Source organism: Oratosquilla oratoria, chromosome 2 (assembly GCF_046742065.1).
Source record: "Oratosquilla oratoria isolate Oo_2021 chromosome 2, ASM4674206v1, whole genome shotgun sequence".
In the NCBI taxonomy this organism is placed as follows: Eukaryota; Metazoa; Arthropoda; class Malacostraca; order Stomatopoda; family Squillidae; genus Oratosquilla; species Oratosquilla oratoria.
In genome coordinates, this window is record NC_134778.1 from 26,789,491 (window position 1) to 26,811,654 (window position 22,164).

The 22,164-nt window shown below is 40.6% G+C and overlaps 1 protein-coding gene across 3 annotated transcripts in view; it reads left to right on the forward strand.

Annotated features, from left to right (window-relative positions):
- LOC143037863 (uncharacterized) overlaps window positions 1-22,164 on the forward strand; it is a 90,554-nt gene that overhangs the window by 53,406 nt on the left and 14,984 nt on the right. For 2 of the 3 annotated variants that reach the window (XM_076206460.1, XM_076206451.1), the window contains exon 3: window positions 12,109-12,426. In XM_076206460.1, coding sequence (XP_076062575.1) covers window positions 12,109-12,426 — 318 coding nt within the window. Of the gene's footprint in view, window positions 1-12,108; window positions 12,427-12,584; window positions 12,624-22,164 lie in introns of those variants that run through there. The other variant, XM_076206470.1, reaches the window with a different exon arrangement.

Below are 22,164 nucleotides of genomic sequence, written 5' to 3' on the forward strand. Positions count from 1 at the left end.
TATGGCTGGATTATTTCTGCAGCTTTGTGTTACGATGTGTGCATGTGATTGTTATGTCGTCTGCGTAGGAAGAGATTTGTATTTCTAAGGTGTCTGGTGTGGGTAAGTCATGCATGTATAGATTAAAGAGTGTGGGGGATAGAACAGAGCCCTGTGGTACTCCATTCTTAATGTTTCTGATGTGCGATGATTGGCCATTATATGACACGTAAGCATTCCTACCTGCCAGATAATTGGGCAGCCATCTTTTGGTGTTATTGTGCATGTCTGAGTTATATATTTTATTTGTTAGGTTGTGGTGGGGGATAGCATCAAAAGCTTTACTAATGTCTAATGTTATAAGAAGTGTTCTGTGGTGGGGCCTATCTGAATTGATGCCATCTAAAATTCTTTGTGTGAGGTTTATCAGAAGAGTGTTTGTGGAGTGCAGTGACCTAAAACCGTGTTGTGAGTCAGCAAGGGGAATATGTAGTTTGACAAGTTGAAGTATTAGGCGTTCAATGACTTTAGAGGGGGTGCAGAGAAGTGTGATTGGGTGGTGCGATGTTGGGATTGTTGGGTCTTTGTTCGGTTTTGGAATGGTGATTATTTTACCATGCTTCCAGATGTCGGGTATAATGTTGTATGAATAGCTGTAGTTTGCAATGTTTGTGAGTGTGTGTATACCTTGTGGTCCAATGTGTTTTAGGTGGATGTTACTTATGTTATCAGGGCCACAGGCAGATGAGTGCTTGAGATTATGTATTATGTGTTTTGTCTGACTGTCTATGAAGGGTGTATAGTCTGAGTCTGTGGGAAAGTCTTTCTTATGTCGAATAGTGTGTCGGTCGTCAGGGTGAGAAGTGAGATGGCTTGTCTGTGCAAAATGACGTATGAGTGTGTTTGCTTGTTGTCTGTTTGAGGGTAGATTGTCTGTTGTGATTATTGCTGCGTGAGAGCGTGTTGTGTTACTGTTGGATAGTGTAATGCTGTTGAGTGTTTTGTACAATTTGCTGGTGTTTGTTTTGTGATCAAGTGTATTGATAAAGTTTTGCCAATTTTGTGTTTTTTGTTCATGTATTTTATTGGTAATCACAGTGTTCAGTGTTTGTATTTGGTCTGCTATGTTTTGAGGGATAGGTGTGGGGGTATTGTGTTTAAGTGTGTCTCGTTGTCTGATGAGGCCTTGGATTTCTGGTGTGAAGTTGGGGTTGTGTGATTTTCTGTTGCCTCTAGGGATGTATCTCTTGTCTGCGTTTTGTATGATTGTATTAAAAGTGTGCACAGCATTGTTTATGTTTGTGATTGGTGTACTGTTAAGTGTTTCAAAATGTTGTTCTGTCTCTTCAATAAAAGCTTCCCAGTTAGCTCTCTTGTAATTGGTGTATGTGTGTCTGTGGCCAACTGGGGTGCATCTTGTTTTGGTGGTGATGATGATTGGAAGGTGGTCAGAACCAAGGGCTCCGACCACTCTCCATGATGTTGTTGGGGTTAGGCAGGGGGAGCAGAAGGTGATATCAGGAGAGGAGGGAGTGTAGAGGGCTTGGTGTGGGATATGTGTATGATTGTGTGTTGTTCATGATAGTCAATGAGTCAAACTGAGTCTGTATATCAAGCCCTCTGTCTGTGTCAGGGTTGTCGACATACCAGGCAGACGACTTGGCGTTGAAGTCACCACCCATGATCAGGTTGGGGATTGAGGCTAGTTGGGTAAATTGAGGCCTGAAGGTGTTTGGAACTGTGGGGGATGATTGGGGGGGAATGTACATGTTAACTATTGTCAGTGTTGATTTGTTGCCAGTGCAGATTCGAATGGATTGGATTTCTGTAGTGTTATCTGTGGTAGGGAGGAGAATTTTGGTTGTGGCACTTGTGTCCACAAAACAGATGGAGTGGTGGATCAGGGTGATGAGTCCACCGCCATTGCCGTCAGTCCGGTCTTGTCTGATGGTGGTTTAATTATGAAATGATGGTGTTTTGTGCGAGTGTCTTAGTTTTGTTTCTTGTATAATTGCAATGTGTATGTTGTGTTGTTTAAGAAAGTGTTCGGGTTCATGTTTTTTCGTGTTAATACCGTCAATGTTGTGTTGTAATATGTTGATGTTGTGTGTTCTGTATGTGTTGTATGTTGCTGTTTGGGATTGAGGTTGGGGTGTTAATGGGGAAGGTATAGGATCTGGGTTAGAGGGGGGGAAAGGAGAGATTGGGGACAAAGGAAGGGGAGTACTGATTGGGGATAAGGGCAAAGGGAAATTGGGAGTGGGTAAGGGTGCTGGCTGTGGTTGGGGAGGTGGGAGTGGGGTTACTGGAGGGCAGGTAGAACATGTCCAAGTGTTTGTGTATTGGTTTGTGTCAGCAAGTGTTGTACAAGTGAGGTGGGCCCAGTTTTTGCACATATTACACTGAACTGAGCCCTTTGTCTGCTCGAGGTAATGGGTTTAGAGCATGTTGGGCATGTGTATTTTGTGGTGGGCCCAGTATTGCTTTATACATCTCCGGCTAAAAGTAGAAGAAGAGGGGTGATCACCGGAAAATCACCCCTCGGTGAAGAAAAAACGTAACATTGCATGTTGAGAAAAAGGATTGTGATACTCCCTAAGGCAGTTGTAGCTCCTCTTGGGGATCGGTGCCACCTGCGTAGAGCCGGTGGCCAGGGCTGGTTGCCGCCGTTTGGCCCCCAACTCTTGGGGTTGGGGGGTGGTCCCACGACGTAGACGCTGCGGCTCCAGGAAAAGAAAGTTTCTAAAGTATGGTACAGGTTAATATGCTTGCCTGGTGACATGTCTTTGCTAATAATTACTCCTAGGTCCTTTTTTGAGCTAACTTTTTTTTTGCTTCCTTTATACCAGTTTTATATAGTCCTGATATTCTATTTTTACTTTTTACAGAGTTTGAGAAGGTGTGTGAAAGAAGGAAGCTAAAGATAAATGTGGGTAAAATTAAGGTGATGAGATGTATTAGGGGAGAGAGTGGCACCAGGCTGGGAGTATTTAGGGAGAGAGACTGGAGGAAGTGGATAGTTTTAGATATTTGGGTGCGAATGTGGCAGGAAAGGGAGGAGTGGGGGTGGAGGTAGAATGTAGATTGAGAGAAGTGAGTAAATGCCTTGGTGGATTAAAAAGTGTAATGAGAAATAGACATTTGGGAATGGATGTTAACCCCTTCCATACGGTGCCGCACACGTAGGCGTCATGGGGAGCGAGTGTATTCGCGAGGCTGCCATATCGGCGTCTTGATTATATTTATTGTAGTCGCCCCTCCATAATGACATTCTTTCTAATTCTTTTGTAATCGCATTTTCTATGGTTATCAAAATTCACGGGTGAAGAGAGAACGATCAATATAAGCGGTGACTATATTTTATGATGCGAGTATTATTACGACACGTCGTACGGCTGGCATTGGCTGCTGCCACCGAGATCTAAGTCCATGACGCCTACGTGTGCGGCACCGTATGGAAGGGGTTAAGAGGAGATTGTATAGAGTGATTGTGCCAACAGCACTGTATGGGGCAGAAACATGGAACATAAGAGAAGAGTTTGAATGTGTGTGAGATGAAGTGCCTGAGAAGTATGATAGGGGTTGTTGTTGTTGTCGTTCCCTAGACTGTCTGTCCGAGCAGTCCCGTCTCCCCAAGGAATGCTACAGCCGAAACTGGGTTTTCCCACAAATCCTTTATAGAGTGTATGTTGTGTTGTTCGCGTGCATGATTGTGTATAATGCCGTCTTCCATTATGTGTTGTATGGTATGGGGTGAAGTGTTACATCCTGGGCAGCTGTTCTGGAGCTGCAGCGTCTACGTCGTGGGACCACCCCCCAACCCCACGAGTTGGGGGCCAAACAGCAGCAACCACCCCTGGCCATCAGCTCTACGCAGTATGATAGGGGTTATTAGGCTAGGTAGAGTGAGAAATGAGGAGGAGGAGAACAGGGTGGAAAGGGAGTTAGGAGATAGGGTTGATGAAAGAGTATTGGGATGGTTTGGACATGTGGAAAGAATGAGTGAAGAAAGATTAGTAAAAGAGGTGTGGAAGGAGTGAATATGAGGGGACATCCTAGGATGAGATGGATGGATGGGGTAAAAAGGGTATTGGGAAAGAGAGGAATGTCTGTTGAGGAAGGATGGGAGAGGACAGAAGATAGGAGTGAATGGAGGATGCTGTGATGCATGAGGGGGAGTGGGTGGGTGATGGGGGGTGAGGGAGTATGTATGAGAAATAATTTGAAGCAGTCTGAAGGGATTTCTCCCTGTCTTCTCCTTTTCTGCATGAGGGGATGGAGAGGGGGGGGGGATCGGCAAATAAATGAAGCGGCCTTGCTGTGGATGTGCTGTGTCTTGTGACACTGCCCCTGACCCAGGGCAGTGGACAAAATGCAGGGATGACCCATCATCCAGGAGGTGCCAAGATAAGAGGGAGGGGAGTGGAGTATGTAGGGGATGGAATGGGTGGGAGTGGTTTCTATGCCTTTTTGTTTTGGCTACCTCCCGTGTAAAGGTATGTATGTATGTATATACTTTCTCCAAATTCCATTATATACTACATTTCTTGATGTTGAAGTTCACTTCCGACTTTTGACTCCACTCCCAGACTTTATCCAGGTTTCTCTGTAGTGATTCACAGTAATTTTCTGTACTTACTTTCTGTAGTAGTTTTGCGTCATCTGCAAAGAAGTTCATATAATATTCTACTCCTTCGTCCATGTCATTTACATATATGGCAGACATTATCGGAGCTAATGCAGAACCTAGTGGGACTCCACTTATCATTTCTTCCCAAGTTAGTTTTTGTCTCTAAGTACCACCCTCATTTTTCTCCCGTTCAAGAAGTCTTCCATTCATTTCAATAACTTTCCATGTACACCTTCTATTTTGAGTTTTCTTAAGTCTTTTGTGTGGTACTTTATCAAATGCCTTTTGTAAATGTAGGAAACCACAATCAGCCCATCCATCCATTTCTTGCATTATGTCTATTAGACTTGATTTAAAATAAATCAAGTTGGTGGCACATGATTTTCCTTGTCTAAATTCAAATTGTTTTGTATTCAGTATATTATCTTCTTCCAGATGTATTAATCCATCTACTTCTGATAATTTTTTCAAGTTTTAGCTATTGTGTTTGTAAGGGACACTGGTCTATAGTTTGTTGGGTCTTCCTCATCTCCCCTTTTATATATTGGTACTATATTTACATTTTTCCAATCTTGTGGTACCTTTCTGTCTTTGAGTGAATAATCATTTATCTTGTATTTTTTGTCCATTAGTTTATACATTCTTTTAGTATCCAATTTGCAATCCCACCAAGGGGTTAGTATTTGGTCCCTTATTTCTTTCTGTGTCACAAATATTTCATTGGTGGGATCTTTCTGTCTTTCATTCCAATTTTGTGCATTTTCAGTTGTGAATACAGATTTAAAATGTTCATAATTTCAGCCATCATCTATATATTCCTCATTCCCTTGAAGCAGTTTCACTCTTTGTTTTTTAATTTACCATTTCATACCAGTAGAACAGTTTAGGTTGGTCCTTACATTTGTCTATTATGTCTTTTTTGTATTTTTCTTCCCTGCATATTTTTACATATTCATTCCTTTTTTACCCCCATCTTTTCCAAGCTTTGTCTCTTCTATCATTAAACTCACTACATTTGTTGTTGTTACATATACCAAAGGCTTTTTCCCCTTTATAAGGAAGATAGCCAACAAAAAACAAAGGCATAAAAACTCCTCCCACCCATTCCATCCCGAACATACTTCACTTCCTTCCACCCTCTTCCCTCCCTCTTATTTTTTGTTTTAGCAGCACTTAATGTACACCCTTTCCTTCTGCTTAGGTACATATTTATCTATTCCTTCTTTATGAATTTTAATATATTCCATTTCTATGTTTCTTCATTTAAGAAGTTTTCCCAATTTACTTTTTGAAAGACTTTTTTTTTTTTTTTTTTTTTTTACATTAGTCTTCCTTTTCTGTGTTTCTCATTTCTTCCCAAATAAATTTCTTTAGTTCCAACTCTCTTAGTATGTGGTCACTCTTCCCAATTGGTGTCTTATATTGGAGTGGCACTATGAGTAGGAACTGTAGACTGAGAGAACTGAGGAGAACAAGGGACATGACCATGTTGATGAGCATTGCTAATACACAAGGAACTAGATGGCACTTCCCCCAGTTTACGAGAAAGCTGTGACGCAAAAGACAATAGAGTCTCATCAGGCTTATACATGAGAGAAGATGCTGCTCTTCTCTCAGAAGGGACCAAAAAAGGGTATAGAAGAGAAATTCAATGATAAGACGAAATCTATCTAAAGTGATATTGCCATTATCTACCCAATCAGAATGTGAAAGTGACTCTAAAGCGTCAACAGCAAGGATACTGGCCTGAGCTTGCGCCCGTCTATAATCAAGAGTGCCCAGTCGGGATACGAGAGTATCAGCCAGTTTGAAGCACCAATGGACCGCACCACCACCAGGGGTATCTGAAAAAAGTTTAAGGAAGTTAGACCTAAAGGTGTCATAATTATAGTCCAGAGATTTAGGATTTAAACACGACGCCGAAAGTAACTAATGCTAGAGAATTTGGCACAATCTGGGACCTCACAAAGGAGATCTTTTCAGGCCCCGTCGAAACATTGGACTGGATAATGGCGTCTTCACATTGGCGGATAAAATCAGCCGCCCTATAATGAGGATCTTGACCAGAAAAGTGCACCACCGACGGGTTCTGATGGAGCAACGTCAACTTGTGAGCCATTGTCTCAGATGAATTTAGTGGACTGATAAACGAAGGCCTCTTTGACTTAGACATGATAGGAGCTGGCAATCGTAACCCACTTCGTAAGAGCATATGAAAACACTGACACCAAGCAATAATTAATGCAAATACAACACACTAGCACAAGCATGTAATAATGTAAAAAAAATATAGAGAAATCACATGGACATGGGACACGAACGTAAGAAAATGATATAATTCACACAAACAGAAGCATTGAAACACAGAAACAATGCAATACATATATCAATAATGAAGAAAAATTGATAGGAAGACCGTAATTAGCAAAATTACATAAAAATGTATAATGCACTAATACGTACGTAAATGTACACACGACTCACTGCGGGATAACATTTGAAAAGGTAAACAAAGAGTAACGTCATACAAATGGCCGCCCAAGGCACAACCGGATAGATAATTTTTGTATATGTTCACAATATATTCACAAAGTCTAAAAAAAAGGACAATACAAGTATGCTGAAGGCAAAAATTATACAAAACTGGTAACAAGGTAACCAATGTCTGCGTACGCTTCCAATACACAAGGCTGGGGAGCCTTCGACCGAGAATTTTGAGACTGCAACCACGAATCCTTCTTCATCCACGGAGCAATTTAACTGCAAGTCACGAAGTGACTTGAGACAAACGTCCCACTAACGTAGCTAGCGATATCAGTCCCAAAGAAGGCCGGCCATGAAGATTCCTGGGGAAAACATTGTCTAAATTAAATCACACAGTGGCTTGTACCCAAGGTCCTGACAATGTTGCTGGTATTTGGTGCTATGGTTATGGAAAAACAAAGTCACTGGTCCACAATGCGAAAACACTAGTATCTCACTATTAACAAATCCTGCAGCCTGTGGAAAGGAAAATGGGAGAGAAAAAGAACACAACGGACACGCAGCACTCTAATTTTAGTCTGTGGAGACGTGCACAATGATTGTTTTTGAGCTGCCACCATTTAATGTATTGGGGTGGCTAATGATTGCGCAAAATTAAGAGTTAAATATTATATTTAGATATACACAAACTGACACAAACACAAATGTGTGCACCCTCAGCAAGGCCGTCTTCGATACTGACGCGCTAGCTACAGATTTTGAGCGCGAAGACGTGCATCGCATCTGCCATATCTATACAAACAAAATACATTCTATTATACATAATGTAAATATGGTTACAAATAATAAAATAATACAATATATATATATATATATATACACCATGCCAACACAGTCTTGTATTCCATTTCATTCACAATTTCAGGCTCTGACATAGAAATTAAGTCTATTCTCGATGGTGAATCATTGTGTATTCAATGGTCGTATCCAGTAGTATATTTCCCCAAAGGTTTTCTCCACCTTTCACTGTCGTCTCTTTCCAACATATTTCTTTTGAGTTACAGTGACCCATAATTACTAAGTTTCCTCCTTTCAGTAATTCATTTAATGCATGCTTTGTTTCTTCCAACATTTTGGAATGATCACTGTCCAAGAATATGTTTTTGGGGGCACCTATATTATTACAAATTATCTACTTTTCATGTCACTGTTTTCAACTTTTATCATAACCAATTCCATATTATTTTTTTCCTTCTGTTATCTTTGTCACATGCCTTTCTTAGTCAAAAACATGACTCCACCCTGTTTCTACTTCCTATTTTTCATCCATTGGTTGTATCAACTTTGTCCCACAGTATTAGGTGGTAGTGGACCTTTTAATTTCATCTCCACAATTCCCACTATATCCGTTTTCTCTTATGTCAGATAGTCGTCTAATTTGTTTAGTCCTGAAATCGTGTCATCTATGTTGGTATACATGATTTTTTATTTATTCTTTCACCTTTTTTGTTTATTGTGTGTGTGACAGTTACAAAATTTTCACACTGAATGAGAATCGGGCAAGAAACAATGGTCTCAAACTGTCTGGAAACATTGTATGTTGGAAAAAAGGATTGTGGTACTCCCCCAGGTAGGCGTAGCTCCTCCTTGGGGATCGGTGCCATCTGCGTAGAGCTGATGGCCAGGGGTGGTTGCTGCTGATTGGCCCCCAACTCTTGGGGTTGGGGGGTGGTCCCACGACGTAGACGTTGCAGCTCCAGGACCAAATACCAGCCTCCGGAAACATATTCATAATCATATCACTCACCGCTCCATTAACACACTGAAAGACAACACACTGCTGCATGCCAGACCCCCTGATATCCACCCTTCTGAATCCTCTCTCCCACGAAAGGACAGAGTCCACTTGGCCAGACTGCGATGCGGTCACCACCCAGCACTTCTAAGCTACCAGAAGAGGCTGGACGACCGTGTTGTGAACAGCTGCCCAGGATGTAACACTTCACCCCATACCATACAACACATAATGGAAGACTGCATTATACACAATCATGCACGCAAACAACACAACATACACTCTATAAAGGATTTGTGGGAAAACCCAGTTTCGGCTGTGGCCTTCCTTGGGGAGACGGGACTGCTTGGACAGACAGTCTAGGGAACGACAACAACAACAAAAACAACTGTCTGGAAATAGATTTAATTTGGAAGTGGGTAGAAACAACATCACCAACCATGTAGTTAATGAATATAATAAACTGCCAGCAAAGGCAGTGTAATGTAGTTCAGTTTGAAGCTTTAAGAATCATTTAGATAAGCACATAAGCAAGATGCTGTAATATAATTTATTTTATATTATTTGTTTTGTTATTATTTGTCTTTATTATCATTTGCTTTATTCTCATTTATTATTAGTTAAATGTCCATTATTATTTACTATTTACCTGTTTGTTTATTAACTGTACCGATGCATTTATGTATTTTATTTATTGTTTACTTTATTAATTTTTTATTTATTCATTTATCATTATTATGATTTGTTTCACATCCAACCTAGATATGGACCAAAAGGTCTCCTGTCGGCATGCTCAGCCTTTGTAATTTTATATTTTTCCGTCCATTTTGTCAGCGTCAGGTCCAGTACTCTCTCTCTCAAAAAAAAAAAAAAAAAAAAAAAATGGTCTGTTCTCTCTCTCTTTTATTTTTATTTTTATTCTTATTATTATTATTATTATTAGTGTCTTTTCCCTCTCTTTTTACTCAGTTTTTTTATCCATACATTTTTGTAATTTTCACTTTTTGCCAACTTTGCTGCTTTTGATAATATTTCTATCATTTGAGACCTTAGTTTAATTTTTAGTGGTTCATTTCTTTCCTTAGAGTATACTCCTATTCTATGCACTTCAATTTCTTTTTCCATTACTTGTCCCTCCTCTTGTATCTCTTTCAGAATGTCTTTTGCAATATCCTTCTCTTTTTCTCTTTGGTATCTAGCTACATTATGGTTTTCTTTAATACCATAAACTATTTTGCACCTTTTTTTTTTTTTTTTTTTTTTTTAATCCACTGTGTGTCTGACCCAATTCTCTTTCTCCTTAATTAATTTAATTACTGTTTCTTTAGCATTTTCTTCCACTTGTTGCTGTACTCTTTCTTTGAAAGTTATTTTTGGTTTTCTTGTTCCACTTTCCATTAATTTTTTATTTCTTGGAGACCTGTCTCTGGTATTGTTTCTCCAACTTTCTCGGTCACCACTTATATTTGTTCTTTCACTTCTTTTTATAAAGCCTCATTTTTGTTACTATCTTTTTCATTATTTTGTTTTCACTTTTGACTATAATTCCTTTTTTAGATCATTAAGCTCTGTTAGTTTCAGCATTGTCTTTTCAGCATTGTACTTCTCTGTACATTGCCCTGTATTCAGCTTTCAGATCTATAATTTCATTTGATCAATTCTGTAATCTGATTTCCTAGGATATTTTTATACCTTGATTATCTTTCCAATTCTAAACCTCTACCCAGTGTTCCACTTTCTTTTAACCCTGAAAAAAAATCTTATTTTCAAACCTGTAATTCGGGATATAGGGTTGATGAAAGAATATTAGGATGGTTTGGACACATGGAAAGAATGAGTGAAGAAAGACTAGTAAAAGAGGTGTGGAAGGCAGATGTGGAGGGAGTGAACATGAGGGGGCGTCCTAGGATGAGGTGGATGGATGGGGTGAAGGGGGCTTTGGGGAAGAGGGGAATGTCTGTTGAGGAAGGACGGGAGAGGACAGAAGACGGGTGAATGGAGAATGGTTGTACTGTATATGGATGATGTTGTAATGCATGAGGTGGAATGGGCGGGTGGATGGGGGGTGAGGTAGTATGTGTGAGCAAAATTTGACGCAGCCCGAAGGGATTTCTCCCCGTCCTCTCATTTTATGCAATGGGGGGACGGAGAGGGGGGGTCGCCGATTTAATGAAGTGGCCTTGCTGTGGATGTGCTGTGTCTTGCGACACTGCTTGTGACCCAGGGCAGTGGACAAGGTGCAGGGATGACCCGTCATTCAGGAGGTGCTAAGATAAGAGGGAGGGTGGAGGGGTGTGGAGTGTGGAGTGTATTCAGGGATGGAATGGGTGGGAATGATTTTGTGCCTTTTTCTTATTGGCTACCCCCCTTGTAAGGGGGGAAAAAGCCTTGGTATATGTATGTATGTAATTCGATTTTGGGGTTTCCATATTGCAATTTTTTGTATAACTCTTAATGGAAATTCCACCCTGCTTACATCCAGTTTTCTCTTCGTTGGTTCACATATTTTTGTCTTTCTTCATCATTCTCCATTTTGTGTATTAACCACTAATATGAAATACAAATACAAAACTAGGTGTTTCCTCCAAACTTGTGGAAAAAGCATTGCACTTCAGAGCTCATTCTAGATGTCTGTTCCAGCTTGTGGTTCGTTCGTGTGTGTGTATCTAGTTGTATACAGATACAGGTTGGACCTGTGCCTCATCTCATCAAACATTGCCTTAATTTTTGTTGTTGTTGGTCTGGATTATATTTTTATCCAATTTGTTCTATAAATTTACTTGTTTATGTGGAAAGCTATACATCCTAACATCTTCCAAAACAAGTTTAAACAAGTTTGCTTTTTCAATGCATGTGAGAGCCAGTGTTTGGATGTTATTGCACAATAGAGGTGGAATCATAGAGGTGATCAAGTAGAAAATTAAGGAGTGTAACAAAAACTGAGGGATAGAAATTAAAAGTAAGCAGCATTCTTTTTCTTTGAGTGGAAATTAGTTTGCAATGATACAAAGGATGCTGAATGACTCAGTATGGATGCCACTAAAGTTGTTAAAATATTGACGGCATACTTCATGGAGATTTGGAGGGTTATTTTAGGGTTGATATGGAAGGTTTGTGGAATTTGTTAAAAATGTATAGAATGGGGAGAAGTCTTGCAGTTTTAACAAAGTGTAGTTAATTTTTTATTTGGTCAAATAATGGTTCTTTTCTCTGCTTTCAGCCTGGCCCGTATGCCTACCCTCCACAGGGTGCAATGTACCCACAAGTATCTGGTGCCTATCCACCTGGCCGAGCACTGACACAGGCTGAACTTTATCAACAAGCTGCTGCTGGACAGTATGTGCAAGCAGCACAAGTGGCACAAGTTGCTGCTGCTTACAGTAAGGCTTCACAGGTGTATGCACAGAGCAGTCCTTACACACAGATGGCAGGCTATGGAGCTGCTTTTCCTGTTCCAGCTGGATATCCTCAACAGTCTCCAGCCATGTATCTTCCTCCTCAGGCTGTCTTCCATCCTGGTCAGCATGTTTTAGTACAGGTATGTATGGGAATTACTCAAAATACTACTATTCCATTTACTTCATGTTATGAAGATTGGATATCTCCATGATTATATTTGTAATGGTACTTAGATATGAGATATAGTCAGTTATGTAATTCACTGTAAAGAAAAAAGGCTGAGGTTTTATTTTGCAGGTGCACAGTGAAAGAATGTATAAGCGAAGATAGTAGCAGGTAGTGGCAACAAGCTAATGTGGGTTGTTGCTTTTGGGTCATCTTGTAAATAACCAATGTTGACAAGCCTACTAACATCTCTTGGGTGTAAAGTGTTATCATGCATGTGCTAGTACTTTTTTCTGCAGTAGTTGAGGATGTATCTTTTACTCTAGTAGTTACAAGTATAATGTCTTGGCTTCCTCATTCTATATGCAGTTGATGTGCCTAAGTACTTATGTGAAAGGAAATCTAGGAAAGGTGTGACCTTGAACTTAAAGTCTGCTAGTCATGTTGGAAAAACTAATTATGATGTGGTAAAGAGAACCAGGTTGACTTTATCATTAGAAAGAATTCAGTCCAGGAAGTGGAATGATATACACTCATACCTCGATTTAACGGACCTCACTTTAACGGATTTCGGATGCAACGGACAAAATCTGTAGCTTCCGGAGCAACCGGACGCGGTCCGATGTTTCTGCAGTTGACCGCCAGATGACCTATGGTCGCTTTGTACGTGGAGCTGTTTGGTCCGTGTTGTTCGACCTTTTTTGCCCTGTTTTGTGTGTTGTTTGTGAAATAATTCAACATTTTTTTAACCATGGCACCTGTACATTCTGTAGAAAAGAGGAAAAGAGTCAATTAAACAGTATCACAGAAGCTTGAGTTGATTAAAAAGTTGGAAAGTGGAGTGTCGGTGAAGCAGGTGTGTGATGAATATCCACTTCACTCCGGGCCAAAATCTCGCGGACAGCATTAGCTGCTGGACGTACGATGTTGCGTCATAATACTCGCATCATAAAAAATAGTCACCGCTTATATCGATCGTTCTCTCTTTCACCCGTGAATTTTGATAACCATAGAAAATGTGATGAAGACAGTTTAGAGAGTATGTCATTACACAGGGCCAACTGCAAAAACTGGGCCCACCTCACTTGTACAACACTTGCTGACACAAACCAATACACAAACACTTGGACATGTTCTACCTGCCCTCCAGTAACCCCAATCCCACCTCCCCAACCACAGCCAACACCCTTACCCACTTCCAATTTCCCTTTGCCCATACCCCCGATTAGTACTCCCCTTCCTTTGTCCCCGATCTCTCCTTTCCCCCCCTCTGACCCAGATCCTACACCTTCCCCACTACCACCCCAACCTCAACCCCAAACGGCAACATACAACACATACAAAACACACAACATCAACATATTACAACACAACATTGACGGTATTAACACTAAAAAACATGAACTTGAACACTTTCTTAAACAACACAACATACACAATGCAATTTTACAAGAAACAAAATTAAGACACTCACACAAAACACCATCATTTCATAATTACACCACCATCAGACAAGACCGGACTGACGGCAATGGCGGTGGACTCATCACCCTGATCCACCATTCCATCTGTTTTGTGGACACAAGTGCCACAACCAAAATTCTCCTCCCTACCACAGATAACACAACAGAAACCCAATCCATTCGAATCTGCACTGGCAACAATTCAACACTAACAATAGTTAACATGTACATTCCCCCCCAATCATCCCCCACAGTTCCAAACACCTTCAGACCTCAACTCAGCCAACTAACCTCAATCCCCAACCTGATCATGGGTGGTGACTTCAACGCCAAGTCGTCTGCCTGGTTTGTCGACAACCCTGACACAGACAGAGGGCTTGATATACAGACTCAATTCGACTCATTGACTATCATGAACAACAAGCATAATCATACACATATCCCATACCAAGCCCTCTACACTCCCTCCTCTCCTGATATCACCTTTTGCTCCCCCTGCCTAACCCCAACAACATCATGGAGAGTGGTCGGAGCCCTTGGCTCTGACCACCTTCCAATCATCATCACCACCAAAACAAGATGCACCCCAGCTGGCCACAGACACACTTACACCAATTACAAGAGAGCTAACTGGGAAGCCTTTACTGAAGAGACAGAACAACATTTTGAAACACTTAACAGTACACCAATCACAAATATAAACAATGCTGTGCACGCTTTTAATACAATCATACAAAACGCAGACAAGAGATACATCCCTAGAGGCAACAGAAAATCACACAACCCCAACTTCACACCAGAAATCCAAGGCCTCATCAGACAACGTGACACACTTAAACACGATACCCCCACACCTATCCCTCAAAACATAGCAGACCAAATACAAACACTAAACACTGTGATTGCCAATAAAATACATGAACAAAAAACACAAAATTGGCAAAACTTTATCAATACACTTGATCACAAAACAAACACCAGCAAATTGTACAAAACACTCAACAGCATCACACTATCCAACACTAACACTACACGCTCTCACGCAGCAATAATCACAACAACAGATAATCTACCCTCAAACAGACAACAAGCAAACGCACTCATACGTCATTTTGCACAGACGAGCCATCTTACATCTCGCCCTGACGACCGACGCACCATTCGACGTAAGAAAGACTTCCCCACAGACTCAGACTATACACCCTTCATAGACAGTCAGACAAAACTCATAATGCATAATCTCAAGCACTCATCTGCCTGTGGCCCTGATAACATAAGCAACATCCACCTAAAACACATTGGACCACAAGGTATACACGCACTCACAAACATTGCAAACTACAGCTATTCACACAACACTATACCCGACATCTGGAAGCATGGTAAAATAATCACCATTCCAAAACCGAACAAAGACCCAACAATCCCAACATCGCACCGCCCAATCACACTTCTCTGCACCCCCTCTAAAGTCATTGAACGCCTAATACTTAAACTTGTCACACCATATATTCCCCTTGCTGACTCACAACACGGTTTTAGGCCACTACACTCCACAAACACTCTTCTGACAAACCTCACACAAAGAATTTTAGATGGCATCAATTCAGATAGGCCCCACCACAGAACCCTTCTTATAACATTGGACATTAGTAAAGCTTTTGATGCTATCCCCCGCCACAACCTAACAAATAAAATATATAACACAGACATGCACAATAACACCAAAAGATGGCTGGCCAATTATCTGGCAGGCAGGAATGCTCATGTGTCATATAATGGCCAATCATCGCACATCAGAAACATTAAGAACGGATTACCACAGGGCTCAGTTCTATCCCCCACATTATTTAATCTATACATGCATGACTTACCCACGCCAGACACCTCAGAAATGCAAATCTCTTCCTACGCAGACGACATAACAATCACATGCACACATCGTAACACAGACAAAGCTGCAGAAATAATCCAGCCTTACCTTGACACACTCAACACATGGTTCATCACAAACAGACTCAAAATAGCTCCAACCAAATCTACAGCAACACTTCTCACCAACTGGACAAAAGAACACAAATACATACCTCATCTCTACATCAACAACACTCTAATACCACACACAAACACACCGAAGATTCTTGGTGTAACATACGATACATCCATGTCTTTCAAACAACACATCACAAACATAAAAAACAAATGTACACCTAGACTTAACGCACTTAAGTCAATCACTGGAACAACATTTGGACAAAACAAAGAAACCAATATAACAATATACAAACAATGCATACGCTCAGTGATGAATTATGCGAGTCCTGCATGGGCTCCTAATCTCAGTGAGACACACCACAACACCCTTCAAATCATACAAAACAAAGCCCTAAAAACAATTACAGGCTGCACAAATACATCACCTACAGACCATTTACACCATGAAACAAAAGTCCTCAAAGTCAAGGACCACCTCGACATGAGAGGTACACAAACACTTGCTGCAGCCACCACAAACACATCACACCCGCTACACTACATAGCAGAACACCCACACACACCAAGAAACATTAAAACTACACCCAAAGACCTTTATTACGCACAGATACTCTCTTCTCTTCCTCCACAACCACCAAATACCAGCCTCCGGAAACATATTCATAATCATATCACTCACCGCTCCATTAACACACTGAAAGACAACACACTGCTGCATGCCAGACCCCCTGATATCCACCCTTCTGAATCCTCTCTCCCACGAAAGGACAGAGTCCACTTGGCCAGACTGCGATGCGGTCACCACCCAGCACTTCTAAGCTACCAGAAGAGGCTGGACGACCGTGTTGTGAACAGCTGCCCAGGATGTAACACTTCACCCCATACCATACAACACATAATGGAAGACTGCATTATACACAATCATGCACGCAAACAACACAACATACACTCTATAAAGGATTTGTGGGAAAACCCAGTTTCGGCTGTGGCCTTCCTTGGGGAGACGGGACTGCTCGGACAGACAGTCTAGGGAACGACAACAACAACAACAACAATAAATATAATCAAGAAGCCGATATGGCAGCCTCACGTATCCACTTGCTCCTCATGCCGCCTACGTAGGCGGCACAGTATGGAAGAGGATATGGAGTAAAGAAACAAACTGTGTCTGATATTCGTAAACAAAAGGAACAACTTACCCAATATTCGCTGAAGTATTCGGTTGATGAAAATTTTGGACTTGGTACTCTTGGGGTGAAAATTTTGGGCCAGATCCCAGGTATTTATACTAACAGATTGGATAGTGTGCTTAAGTAAAAGTACCGTACTGTATTCATTCCTCATTTCTTCGTAACATAATCATTGAAATACAGTAGTATCGGAAACTTCGGACAATCGGGTATATCGGACCGGTGTTCCCCCCTTTTAGTCCGTTAAATCGAGGCATGAGTGTATATATATTTATATCACAACAAAGTAATGTCATAGCACAGTTAAATTGGACTTGAAACCCACTTTCGAAAAAGAAGAGAGAATATTTGCGTAGCGTTGGCCACGTGACTTGAGTCCTTCCCTGGCTCCTACATATTTACCTCACATCCTTGTATATATACATGTCTTTTCAATTCTGTATTCCATCTGCTGAAGAGGATCACAGATAGTGATCTAAATATACGGAACTCTCTACTTTTGTCTCTTCTTTATCGAAAGTGGGTTGTAAATCTAATATATTTACATATTTAATTGTAGGAACCATTTTCTACTGTCAGTGCATAAACAAAAATGTGTGGTATGGAACCATATACTATTGTAAGTAGTGATTATATTCCAGATTATTTTAATTCAAGTTGGCCAAATGCTAGAAATATTACATCTACACTCGTAGGAAGAGAGTCCAGTGCTAGGTAATGATTAAGTTTGGGTCATGAGCCATGACAAATGAAGTACAGGTAAACGTCGACTTACGATGGCATTAGGTTTCGATAGAGCCATCGTAAGACGATCTCATCGTAAGTCGATCCCCACTCTGTTCCGTGGTCACTGTACCTAGCTTACCTGTATATTAACCACCAGAGATACTGAATATAGCCTATTAAACATGTACAGTAGTTTATTTAATTATTTTTATCATTTTTACCATATTCAAACACTATAATATGTATTTTCAGTACGGACTTAAATCTCGCGGGCAGCAGCCAATGCCAGCCGTACGACGTGACGTAATAATACTCGCATCATAAAATATAGTCACCGCTTATATCGATCGTTCTCTCTTTCACCCGCGAATTTTGAAAACCACAGAGAATGAATCATTTGAGAGAATGTAAAAACACAGGGGCGACTACAATAAATATAATCAAGACGCCTACGTGTGCGGCACCGTATGGAAGGGGTTAAATTATCATATCGTCGTCGTCGTCGTCGTCATCGTAAAGTCGAACAATCGTAAGTCGCGGCCATCGTAAGTCGACGTTTACCTGTAATCAGTAGAACATGGAAACTAGCAGCTGTGGACAAGTTTAAGGATATTTGGATCATGAGAGATGCAACTAAGGAAGAACAAGTACCAACAAAGTCAGTCAAAGAAAGGAACAATAGTAATAAGCCAGATATTATATGCTTAGTTAAGACCAAATTACTAATTAATAGGAACTTACAATTGGGAAATGGTGGATACAAAATAAAGATATGACAGAAAAAAATCACGTGGGAGGTGGGTTGATGATGATGGTGAATAGTCAATCCATTGCCATCTCTCTTGCAGGAGACCTGTCTCTCCCAGGTAACTGTCTACAGGTAGTTGACCCATAGATTGATCAAAGAAAAAATATTGTGTTGTCTAGGGATTGTATGGAGCCATATAGGAGGTGTTCAGTGTTCTCTTTGTGATGGTTGTCTGGGATAGTTTGATGCTGTGGCCAAGCCAAGTAGGTGGTGAAACTGATTTCATGCTTGATGGCATCTTGAATGCAAGCATGCCAGTGTGGCTCTTATTCTTTTGAGATGGATTTTTTTTCTGTGGAGGTGATATCTGGGGGTTGGTGAAGTATTGAATTTGGTCATCTTGAAGAACTTGTTTAGTGATCTGGATGTACTTGTTTTTGTGTGGATGTATTTTGCAGCACTGATGGTAGATTGTTATATGTTTCAGTAGTATGATACTATTTTTTATGACTTTAAAGCAGCTTGATGTCTTGCTCTATCTCTCATGTGAATTTTATTGAAGGGAATAGATTATTCAGTTAAAAGAGAGAAATTTATTTACACCAAGGTCACTCAATTCAGCACTCACCAAAACCCCCATTGGGAATTGGTGTTTTATGCCCTGGGCCAATCCAGAAGTGAGTTTGTCCTGGGACCAAACATCTGGACAAGTGAGTGTTGGATTAAGGGGGTACGCGACACCTGGGGGGGTGAATTTGGTCAAGATATGGCATTTTTCAAAACTGTGTTCAAAATGTTCGTATACCACTTAGAAATAAATCCCGACAAATAATTTTCCAGCCGCAAGCAATTTAAAGGTCCTGGGTGAGGTTTAAAGGGACAGAGGGAGGCGTGCCACTTAGGACCTTCAGGCGCAGCGAATAACATTGAAATTTGATTGAATTTACACTCGCCCAGTGTATCAACGGCCAATACGATTGTGGAGGGGAAGGGAGGAAGGTGGAGGGAGAATATTTCACCAACTTTGTGCGAAACTAAGCGTTAGTTCCCGGCTAGCTCTGAAAAAGGAAGTACTCATGTCTCATGAGCTCTCATTGCAATCTATTACTTTAGCTAGTACATATTACTCTTTAGTACAGTCATCATGGGTAGCAAAAAGAACAAAAGAACATCACAATGACAAAAAACAGCAGTTAAAGATGGCAAGCAGTCAAAGACGACTAAAGATCTCACCACCTCTCACTCCACCACCGCCCTCACCTGCACCTCTGTGACGGTGACAGAGGTAAAGGACAACATTAGACTAAACAATTCAAAGAGGAAGATTAAATCCAAAGAAGAAAGCAAGAGGAAAAAGATCAAGGCTATACAGGAAGAAGAAAGAAGAAGGGACATCATATGATGCTGGAGGGGGTGCCCTACCAACATAGATTGGCGAAGGGAATCTGATGAGGAAAGAGAAGGCGCCCACTACTGGAAAATAAACCTCTTTCCAATGATTTAGATACCCTGAAGACCCCCAGCAGAGAGGTTTCATATGAAGAAACCGCCAAAGGTGCAAAAAAGCAAATTATATGATGTTGTCGTCTGTGCGTCGTCACTACTGTGACATACTTATACTTTAGTTTTTCAGTATTTAAAGTACTTATAATTAAAATATGTTGATAATTTTTACTGTACTTATTATATAATAAGAATTAAGCCATGAAAAAATCAGTCAAATTGGTGAAACTATAAGCAAGTTACAGATATATTCATATTTCAAGTTGCCATATCTCCGTTCGATATTTTTCTACATTTTTTTAATCATAAAAAATCTAGTATACATCAGATTTAGATGAAACTTACAGGGAATATTACTTTTAGTAACTGCTAGGGCCAATCGTTCGAATATTTTGAATAGGATGAAAGAGTTCGGAGTAATACTGGAAACGAGCAAAAAAAATTGTATTTTTCACGATTTTTGCCAGACATTAAAATTGGAATGCCTGTATGCAAAAGTATAAAGAAAATTGTTCAATTACTCAATGACCGGCCCTAGGTGTGCCTACTGACTAATCATAGCCAAAATATAAAACAAATTGGTCCACGTATTATGGTGCTGTGCACTTTTAAATGTCGCTACTGTTATACGTACATGTGTACATGTGTACATACATCATTCTGCTTCACCTAAAATGTAGGCAATATGGATACCTATTTACCTGAGAAGTTTCAGCTCTTTACTCTAAATATTTTAGAAAATGACCTCCAGGTGTCGCGTACTCCCTTAAGAGACATAAGTGTATTTGGAGGTCAAGGTGACTGCAATTTGATCCCTGCCACTGGCGAATTGGACCAAGGGCATGGTTCGTTAAAAAAAAAATCCAAAACACAAACTGGGATAAATTCTCTAAAAAGGAAACAAAGATGGAAGACAAATGGAACATATTCAAATAAAAGTACAAGGAAGGAATTAACAAATATGTACCAAAAAAGAACCAAAAAAGAGATTACATAAAGTGTTGGTTTAACAAAAGGTGTAGTGAGGCTAGAGACAGGAGAGACAAAGCCTGGAAAAGATGGAAAAAAGATAAAAAAAAAAAACATCCAAATGGTAAACATATATAGAACTTAGGAACGAATATGTGAATATATGCAGGAAAGAAAAATGATGAAAAAGATATAGACAAATGTAAGGATCAACCTAAACTCTTACATGTATAAAAATGCAAAACTAAAGGATAAACATGAAATAGTGAAATTGTGTGAAGGAGATAAAGAATATAAGACAACACAGAGATGGCAGAAGTTATGATCACACATTTCAGATCTGTTTTTACACTTGAGAGCTCACAATCTTGGGAAGATGGACAACAAGAAAGATCACCCATGATAAAAAAAAATAAAGGTAACACAAAAAGAAATAAGAGACCAGATAACTTAGATGTCAGGAAATCGCATGGACCAGATGGAATCGCAAATTGGATACTGAAAGAGTGTATAGACAAACTGACAGATAAACTAGACAAGATAATTGACTTCTCACTCAAAGAGAGAAAGGTGCCGCAAGATTGGAAAGATGCAAACATACATACATATACCAAGGCTTTATCCCCCGTACCAGGGAGGTAGTCAAAAAGGAAAAGGGATAAAATCATTCACATCCATTCCATCCCTGAAAATACTCCACACCCCTCCACCCTCCCTCTTATCTTAGCACCTCCTGGATGACGGGTCATCCCTGCACCTTGTCCACTGCCCTGGGTCAGAAGCAGTGTTGCAAGACACAGCACATCGACAGTAATATCGCTTCATTAAATCGGCGACCCCCCCCCCCCACCTCTCCGTCATCCCATGCATAAAAGGAGAAGACGTGGAGAAATCCCTTCAGGCTGCATCAAATTTTGCTCACACATACTACCTCACCCCCCATCCCCCCACCCATTCCACCTCAGGCATCACATCATCATCCATATACAACCATTCTCCATTCACCCCTGTCTTCTGTCCACTCTCGTCCTTCCTCAACAGACATTCCCCTCTTTCCCAAAGCCCCCTTCACCCCATCCATCCACCTCATCCTAGGACGTCCCCTCATGTCCACATCT